This window comes from Sinocyclocheilus rhinocerous, unplaced genomic scaffold (genome assembly GCF_001515625.1).
Source record: "Sinocyclocheilus rhinocerous isolate Xijiao unplaced genomic scaffold, SAMN03320098_v1.1 scaffold222, whole genome shotgun sequence".
NCBI lineage: Eukaryota > Metazoa > Chordata > Actinopteri > Cypriniformes > Cyprinidae > Sinocyclocheilus > Sinocyclocheilus rhinocerous.
Genome location: NW_015625652.1, coordinates 1,711,652 through 1,720,935, shown reverse-complemented (window position 1 = coordinate 1,720,935; position 9,284 = coordinate 1,711,652). Strand labels below are relative to the sequence as shown.

At 37.1% G+C, this 9,284-nt stretch overlaps 1 protein-coding gene across 6 annotated transcripts in view; it reads right to left on the bottom strand.

Moving 5' to 3' along the window:
* The window catches only part of LOC107705663 (polycomb protein SCMH1-like), a 21,294-nt gene extending 12,990 nt beyond the window's left edge, over positions 1-8,304 (bottom strand). The window contains exons 1-8 of one of the 6 annotated variants that reach the window (XM_016509064.1): positions 8,221-8,304; positions 6,842-6,888; positions 5,856-5,936; positions 5,513-5,583; positions 5,184-5,418; positions 4,724-4,812; positions 4,289-4,535; positions 1,674-1,918 (exon numbers count right to left, since the gene is read on the bottom strand). In XM_016509064.1, coding sequence (XP_016364550.1) covers positions 1,674-1,918; positions 4,289-4,535; positions 4,724-4,812; positions 5,184-5,418; positions 5,513-5,583; positions 5,856-5,936; positions 6,842-6,866 — 993 coding nt within the window. In that variant the 5' untranslated portion in view covers positions 6,867-6,888; positions 8,221-8,304. Of the gene's footprint in view, positions 1-1,673; positions 1,919-4,288; positions 4,536-4,723; positions 4,813-5,183; positions 5,419-5,512; positions 5,584-5,855; positions 5,937-6,841; positions 6,889-7,131; positions 7,246-7,440; positions 7,517-8,220 lie in introns of those variants that run through there. The other 5 variants (XM_016509087.1, XM_016509056.1, XM_016509079.1 and 2 more) reach the window with 5 other exon arrangements.
* Positions 8,305-9,284: the final 980 nt, after the last annotated feature.

Genomic DNA, 9,284 nt, shown 5'->3' with positions numbered 1-9,284 from the left:
AATCCATTCAGCCGATCTCTGGGTCTGGCGGTAGCACTTTTAGCTGTATCTTAGCATAGATCATTGAATCTGATTAGACTGTTAGCATCTCGCTCAAAAATGACCAAAGAGTTTAGATATTTTTCCTATTTAAAACTTGACTCTTCTGTAGTTACATAGTGTACTAAGACCGACGGAAAATGAAAAGTTGCGATTTTCTAGGCCGATATGGCTAGGAACTATACTCTCATTCCGGCGTAATAATCAATGATATTACGCAGCGCCTGAAAATAGTCCCCAGCACGCAGGTGGTCACGTTGGTTATGTTGACGGAAGTTAGCCTATTTTCAGGCGCTACGTAATATCATTGCACCTGCTGCACCCATGGTACGGCAGCAAAGTTCCTTGATTATTACGCCGGAATGAGAGTATAGTTCCTAGCCATATCGGCCTAGAAAATCGCAACTTTTGTCTTCAATGAGAAGAGGAAGGGGTGATTGTTGCTGGTTACTGTATGATGATTTACTGTATGATTGAAATTGAAACAATTAGTAAATAAACTGCAGAACGTTATGTTTTCTAATACACGCGCGCATTGCATGTATTCTGACAGCGCTGCACGAACTCGCAGCAGATCTGCTTGTTAACAGGTTCAAAGTCCAAAGCGGGAGGAAAATCTGCGCTGATACAGTCGTCAGATAATCAGTCACATTTTTATGAATTTTTACAAGGCATGTGACAATGCGATACGTACGACGTATTCGTAATGAGACTCATTTATAAATCTGTTGTCAACAAAAATAAGCATTGAGGTCTTCCTGCGCGACCGTAAGTGCCCTGCGAAGTGGACTTCACATGATATTCCGCCATGATTCCAGTTCCAAGGGACACATTGCATTCAAAGGGCATTAAAGTGCGCGAGACGTGAATTTATATTGTATTTATTTACAGAGGTATATTATGTCACACTTCACACTTCTCTAGTAAGTTTCGTCTGTGTGTGAAGACAGTAGCACAAATCCGTGAATGAATGTTTCGAAGTGAAAAACTGAATTGAACTGAATTATAGTTGAATAAACTTCAACTTTACTGTTTAGTGCACTGATGTCAGACTCATTTTGAATAAAGTTTATTGTTAAATTGTTAAATGCCCTGCCTCCATTACGTATCTCTGTCACGTCATTATAAGTGTTTGATCATCACATTTGAGTGATCATTGCAAAAAATGTGTTTATGTATATATATTCTGTTTATGTATATACTGTATTCTATATATAGTACCAGTCAAATGTTTGGACACATGAATGGGAAAGTGAGCGCAATCCTGTGATAGTCACAGGCGGTAAATAGTGGAGCGCGTGAAGGAGAGATGCGAGAGCACGAACACTGTTCAAGGTCTCCATTAATTCGTGCTTGTAGTAATTTAATGTGTATATATTTTGAAAGCATTGAATCGCTATAGAAATCGCGATTCATTAGATTCTTAGCATTTTATATCGATTACTGTCCGAAATTGACGATTCACGATTCAAAAATCGTTGTGAATCGTTACACCCCTATATAGAATGTATAGAATAGCATGCTCCTCAGGTCGGTTTATTTCATCTTCATTGTGCAACAAGGATTTCTCAGTAAAATTAAGACCCTAATGGCTCCCATGCTATTGATTGTGATGACTCTAAATACAGTTATACCTTGCTCCCTGGTTTGGGGCCTCGTTTCTTCGGGATTTTAATAGATTCCAGTTCCTTTCCAGGCTGGCTTGTCTGGGAACCAAGCGTTCCTTTCTGACCCCAGGGACCAGACAGTTTGGTTTTCTTGCGGCCAGGCTTACGTTTCTCCTGGGGTGGGGGTCTGCCTGGTGTAGGTGGCATGCCTGTCCCCTCTATGCCACCCTCTGGTAGGGCACCAAGTGCACCTAGTGCCTTTGGTAACCCGACTGCAAAAAAAAAAGTAGGGAAAGAAAATACAGCTTACATAGGGCAATATACCATAACGTGAAGTGACAAACATAGAAGCAGAAAACGAGAAAGGCAGGCTTTGTGTGCAGAGCTGACCCATTTTTCTTTGAGCCATCTCAACAAAGAAATGAGTTGTGTTACACATTTTTGGTGCTAGTGGCCTCTGAAGTGCTACAGAGAACAAAAAAAGCTAAAAAGAATGAAAAGTTTGTCAACTTTGAACATTTGAATGCATTGAACATTTATCACAATTCCTTGTCAACAACAACAACAAAAAAACCTAGAGTAAGCCAAAAAAGACCAGAAGAATCATATGATCAATTTAAAGCAAACGACAGCAAACACAAACAAACACTTCAGAGCTTTACAGACCTGTTAGTGAGGCCAGGATTGCAGTTTGTACTCATCCAACTTAGAAAAATGAATCTCACTGAACGAGGGTCTGCTCTTGATCTTGCAGTGTGTGTCAATATGTGGCATCTTACTCTCTCAGTCAATTCACTTCCTTCCTGCCCCTTAGTTTCGATCTGCTCTCTAAAGTCTTAAAGTCTGCGGATAGTGACACAACGACCGGCTCTTTCCCAGACTGATACGTTTACACATTTTCCCAGTTTCCTTGGCTTCAAACATAAAGACTCACAAATAAAACACCATAACAACTCGCTTACCCCGACTAGCTGTGAAGTTTAGTGTGTGTTTAAAGGGCCTGACAAGGCTTGTCTTCCTCTGCCAAATGCGTTGGCCTTGCGTTCTCTCTTTAACCCTCTTTTCTCATCCCACTCAAACAGTCACACCAGCTCTTTAATGCGAGGCCTGCTATTGGGCACAGGGTTTGCAGCAGTGCCAGCTGGGTGGATGCCAACTCCTTGTAAACCAAAACTCCAATGTTCTCTCTGATCAAATGCCTTTATTGCTTAAAGGAACAGTTCACCCAAAAACAAAAAGTCAACATTTACTCACCTTCATGTCATTCTAAACTTTTTTAGGTGAATTGTCCCTTTTTATTTGTGTTATTACCTCTATATTTTAAATTTCTCTACCCAGGCTATTTTTGTCTCTTCTTTGTTTTGTTTATTCATTCTCTGCTTCTGAGGTGTCACAATTGCATCATTAAAGTAACATTTCCCAATGAATTAAACACACCTGCCTAATGTAAGTTTTGATAGATACTCAGTTGCTTTGGTATAAAAAGATCCACTATGTAGATACATGTACATAAATGTAAATTGCATAAAGTGCTTTTCCATTATGTCCAAGATTCAACTTAAAGGGTTAGTTCACCCAAAAATGAAAATTAGCCCACAAATTACTCACCCTCAAGTCATCCTAGGTGTATATGACTTTCTTCTTTCAGACGAATCCAGTCGGAGTTATATTAAAAATTGTCTTTGATCTTTCAAGCTGTTTCATGGCACTCAGCGGGTGTTGCGTGCATCAGTTCAAAAGCAGTTAAATAAAATGCGCCCATCCAAAAAAAAAAGTGTCTCACACGGCTCCGGAGGGTGAACAAAGGCCTTTTGTAGCGAATCGATGCATTTTTGTAAGAAAAATATCCATATTCAAAACTTAATAATCACTTTAATCTAGCTTGCGCTCACTGTTGTACACTGGAAGCAGTTCCGGGCGGATGACGTATGAGTAATTTATGGGCTAATTTCATTTTTGGGTGAACTAACCCTTTAATAGCACACCTCTCATTTACAATTGGTACAACTCTCTAACTCAAAAGTTTGGGGTAAGATTTTTTTTTTTTAATTCCCCCAAAGCTGCATTTGTTTGATCAAACAGTAACTTTATAAAATATTATTAACAAAAAACTGTTTTCTATTAAACCTAAATTTTATTTATTCCTGTGATGGCAAAGCTGAATTTTCACCAGCATTACTCAAGTCTTTGATCCTCAGTGTCACATGATCCTTTAGAAATAATTATATGATGCTGATTTACTGCTAAAAAAAATTATTTATTATCAATTAGGGCTGGACAATAATTCAATATCAATATGTATCGCGATATAATTTTTTCGACCGAAATTAAGAAATATATCGTGATATCAATTTTGGCCATATCGTCCAGCCCTATTATCAGTGTTGAAAACAGTTGTGCTGTATTTTTATGTGATTCAAGATGCGTGTTAAATATCGCATGCGATTTATCGTGCAGCCCTAATTTTGATCTTTCATGAACTTGCTAACCCCAAACATTTGAACAGTAGTGTATGTAGCACTGGCCTCTTTATTTCATGTCTTCAGTTCTTGTACATCTTACCTCCATCATTCCCTGTGCATGAATGCCAATGTAAAGTTGTCGGGATGAGAAAATCTGAATTCATACTGAGTAATCCACACCTTTAGTGCCTGGCGGCTGCAGGTTGTCTCCTGTGAGCGCGCACCAGCCGACTGGGAAGATGTCTCTGGAATCGTAGCGGCAGTAGTAATCAAAAGCGCCCCGCCAGCCATCGAAGGTGATCAGAACCTCCACACCCCGAAGCGCGCCCACTGTGGCAGGACAGATGAAGTGAGGATTCTTCCTGTCCACTGCCTCCAGCTTCATCCCCACCTGAAAACAGTTTTGCTCCGGGGCAGGTGGTTCTTGCTGAAGGTCCAAAGAGATGAAGGCAAAAGTAAGTGAAAAATATCAGGCAAAAAGTAAAGAGATCAAAGGAAAACTTATACACTTTGCTAATTTTAGTGTCAAATGTCCAGAACATGCTAAAATAATCTTTGAATAAATACATTGAACTCGACCTTTAATTATTGTTTGTGTTTGTTTGTGACAGATACCTTGTGAAAGATTCGGGCTGGGGCCATTTCTGCTCCGTTGAGTGTTTTTAATAAGAACATGGGCCATGATGATGCGTTCAGACGAAACCCTAGAGAAGAACACATAACATTCAGTCAATTATTACTTTAATTTTATCAAAGCACATTTTTACAATAGCAAAGATGTTGCTGATTACCTGTGTTGAAAGATGAGAGTGATTTAACAAAAATATTGTTTCTGTATTATTTTCTCTTTTGTATCATTAAAAACATGTAAAGTAATGTGCTATAGCTAAATTTCATATCATGAAAACACAAGCTGTTGAGGTAAAAGTTTTAAAAAATATGTTTCATTGTGAATAGAATCAAGTTTTTGAATTTTGAGATTTAAAGGTCTGGAATGCAAAATATTTGTAAAAAATGCAAGACAAACTAATGGTCTATTGTACAACAAAGTTGAGTAATTTGTTGTCTTTCTCACCAAGTGGCGGCTGCAGCATGCCTCCGTTCTTCTCGCAATTCCCAATGGGCTGGATTTCTGAGGAGTCCACCAGGCGCCAGAAATCATTCTTGTTGTCACTACCGTCCAGCCGTAGGCGGAGGCGGGAGCCCGTCAGGCCCACCACAGTAGCGATGCAGGTAGATGTAGTGTTCCTGGGATCCTGAGCTTCCAACTTCATGCCAGCCTTAAACTCATTCACCGGAGGAGTTGTGCTCTGAGAATAAGAATTTGCAATCAGTTATGGCATTTATAAACGGTTCATAATAATGACGTGTTCCACATTTGCATGTGTGGATGAAAAGACTCACCTGTCTGAAGCAGTGAGAAGGAGCAGCGACTGCTCCTGTCTCTTTTAGGTACTTCTCCCAACTGAAATGCCCTTTAAAATAAAGGTAAACATGTCAGCATCAAAGGACTCTTAGGATTCTGTCTTCATCTCAAATTAGCAAGCCTGTGTAATAAGATGATGGTTAACAATGAGATATAATCTAAACCTGAATAGTTATCAAAAATTACTACTGAAACATTTAGGAGATAACTAATTCTTCCCTAACTACTTTCAGATGTACATTCCTATAATGCTATTGCTGAAGGTATCCCTGTTGAGGTATCTGACTCAAAGTAGCTATTTAAGTGTTGGGAGTTTGATACCTTGGTACTGTGATGGGACACGAGAGGGGCGACCACTGCGAGCGTGCTTGATCCGTTTGCCATCTTTCCACTCAATAGCTGCTGGGAGAGGAAAACACTTCAATATTACTACATTCATTATTAAACCTGAATCATAAGTCAGAATACATCCCATGATAACAGTTAACACGTTCATTATCAAAATAATCCAAAATACAAATAACTGGCGAGTATCGTCCTAAACAGTTGGTTATGCCTTAAGTGAACATAAACTGTTGAGAAAATCAGATGTGATTTTGTGTCAATATATTAGATCAAATTCAGCGCATTAGGTTAGCTACTGTCAGTGTGCTTAATGTTAAAGTAAATAACAAAAGAAAAAAAAAAAAACTCACTACACCTGACTGAATACATTTTGTAACGTAACTTATACAGTGACATCTGTGCAGTGTTACATTTGCTAATTCAATTTCTGAAATATTTTTTTTACCTGAATACTACTTAGACCTATCTGAAAAACTTGAAAAGCACTATTTTATTTGTATATATGTTCTATTGTATTTATCGCTATTGCTTGTAATTTGTGTATTTGCTTTTTTTATTACTGACTACATACTTGTCTTTAATAATATTTGAACTTTATATTACTTTACATTATTATAAGCTAGTATATTTTGCTGTGGTATTTATATTTGCATAGAGTTTTGTGAAATTGTGTACATCTAAAATTGTGGTGTTGTAACAACAGTATTTATTCAAATACATCACGTGTCAAGAACCACAACATTTTTTTATTTCATATCTAGAAAGTTATAGTTATATATTTATAGATTCATTGTCAATAATAGATCTATAAATGATAGAAAAAATTGATTCATGTGCCATAGTGACAAGCTGGCATGATAATAGTAACATAATGTGACATACATTATTATTTGCATTTGTTAAAAACAAATTACATTTTTAAGTAAATAAATATGAATGTACCGAACAAATAAGAGTATCACCTTTCTGTGGTACAGGTTTCTTCATGATCCAGCTTATTCCAACCTCTCTGCAAAAAACAAACACAAAACTGAGATTTCACAAAGCTGTTTCTTACATCAGTGTCTGTTTTAGGTGGTTCGATCTGGCCTGTATGTCTCTCAGGCAGCTCAGCTGTCACGGGTCTCTCATTCTTTACATGCTGAACCGTTAACCATGAACCCTGCCAGCTGTATTCCCCAAAGGACAATAACATGGACATCGATAAGAAAAGGTAATTTTTCTTGCACAAATTGAATACTTCACCATTTACCTGCCTAGAATGACTCAGGGGGTCGTTGGGTCAGACGCTTAACAAGCAGCAATGACCCAAAAGGTCAATGTGAAGTGGCAAACAACAAGCAACATGATTGGGCTGCTTTTAGACAGTAGGAACCCACCATATTTATAATATCAACGCAAACATCCCGTTAAACCACGCGCGCCGTTTTCCAGCCGTCAATAAAATCTGAACACAAGTTATTCTTCTCGCGAGCATGTGATCGTTTCTGTTTTCATACTGACCTCTTTTATGTCAAAATGCAGAATTAATGAATAAAACTAACTGTATGTGTACAGATACCTCAAAAGATGGCTCCCTGTCTCCCAGTTTTCCAGTTCTCTGTTCAAAAGCAGAGCGCCTTTGAGCGCCAAACACACAGTCCCTCCCCTCTCCATAAATGACAGCGCAGTAGTGGCGGGGATTTGATTCATCCCACTGCCTCGAATCATTTGAATCAATTCATTAAAAAAGATTCATTCGTGCGGCAGGAAAGCAGCTACGCGCTTGAATATGAGTCGGGTAATATGAGTCGATTCATGGAAACGGTCAATTCATTCACTTACACAAGCCAAACACCATTACAGCCTCATTTAACTGGGACGTTACAGTGTTCTTACTCGACAACTCTAACAAAAGCGTATTCTTTATTATTTTGTACATTTAAAATCATGTCAAACTCTCCAGGGATGATTTATGTGCATGTATCGATATAAATAAATACACTTTTAAGAACACAGCACAGAAAACACCACACTCTCTTAAATCCACATCAAATATGCTGCTATGCTACGTGGCATCATGCCATGTTTCGAATCGCATTTCGCAACTTCATATTTCTTTACGCTATACTGACCTAGATCATAAGAAACAGACAGCAAAATATACTTGTGTGGGTTCCTGTTATTATAAGGCAACGCTTCACCTCCAATGCTTATACAACAAGCATTAGCTAAAGGCTAACCTCTAGCAACTCTGAGTCACTTTTTGTGTTTTTCCTCTACATTTAACAAAACTAAAGTTATAAAGTGATGCAATAATTGCTAGACAATTATTACGGACGGTAGGAAGGGGACTGTTTACCTTGCGGAGAAAGGTTTTTGTGTGATTTCTCAAGTGTGAGGGTTAGTGTTTATCCGCCATGTTTTTAATGCGCGTGTAGTCTTGTGTGTGTGTCAGTAGAGGGGAGGGGCTGCACGCGAATGCACGGGACGATTATCAAATGGGCCAATAAATAAACACTAAACTAGTTGTTTCGTTTCTTTTATTTATCTGAACAGGTTAACAATAACTAAAAAACAATGCAGAAATCCTGACCAATGAATTGCATACTAAATATAACATATAGTAAAATTATTAAAACATTATGTAATGTTGCAATAAATAAATAAGTACAGTGAAGTGTATATCATGTATTTCAGATCACTTTTCATTTTGCATAAAAAAACACACCGCATTTATATTTTGTACTCATTTTTTCATTACGCTTATGTTGACTGCATGATGTATTCAGTTAAATTATATATTGATTTTATTTATATTGTCCACTGGATTTTATTTCAAGGTGTGTATTTCAGTTTGTTTTCCATAAAGATTTTCATTTTAAGGTACAATTTTATTTTGCATGTTATTTCCCATCCTTATTCTTTTATTTATTTATGCTTACATCTTATTCATTGCAGTTCTATTTTTTATTATTTTATTGTATATTTATTTAATTTAGTCTGTTAAATGCCTCTATACATATGTGAAACAGAGTGCATTGTGATAAAAATAATCTCTGACAGATGCATTGTTGTGAGATAAAAAAGAACAGATATTTTCATTCTTATCACTATTTTGCTTTATGTGTGAAGGGATAATGTGGGATTTTGAATATTTTCCTTTGTTTTGAAGGTCACATTAAAACTCTATTTAGATTTATTTTTGGTTATTTTACTCAGATTTTTCTTTTTCCAGACCAAGGTGTTTAATTTTAAAATAAGAAAATGAGTTATAAAAACAATAATTATTGCATCTTTAAAACTATGATTATCTAAAACAAAGTGGAACAAACAATTATTTCAAAAATAAAATAAAATAATAGATTTTTTTATACATTACAACAAACATTTTTGCCTCTACCAGAATCCCCCCCAAATATATAT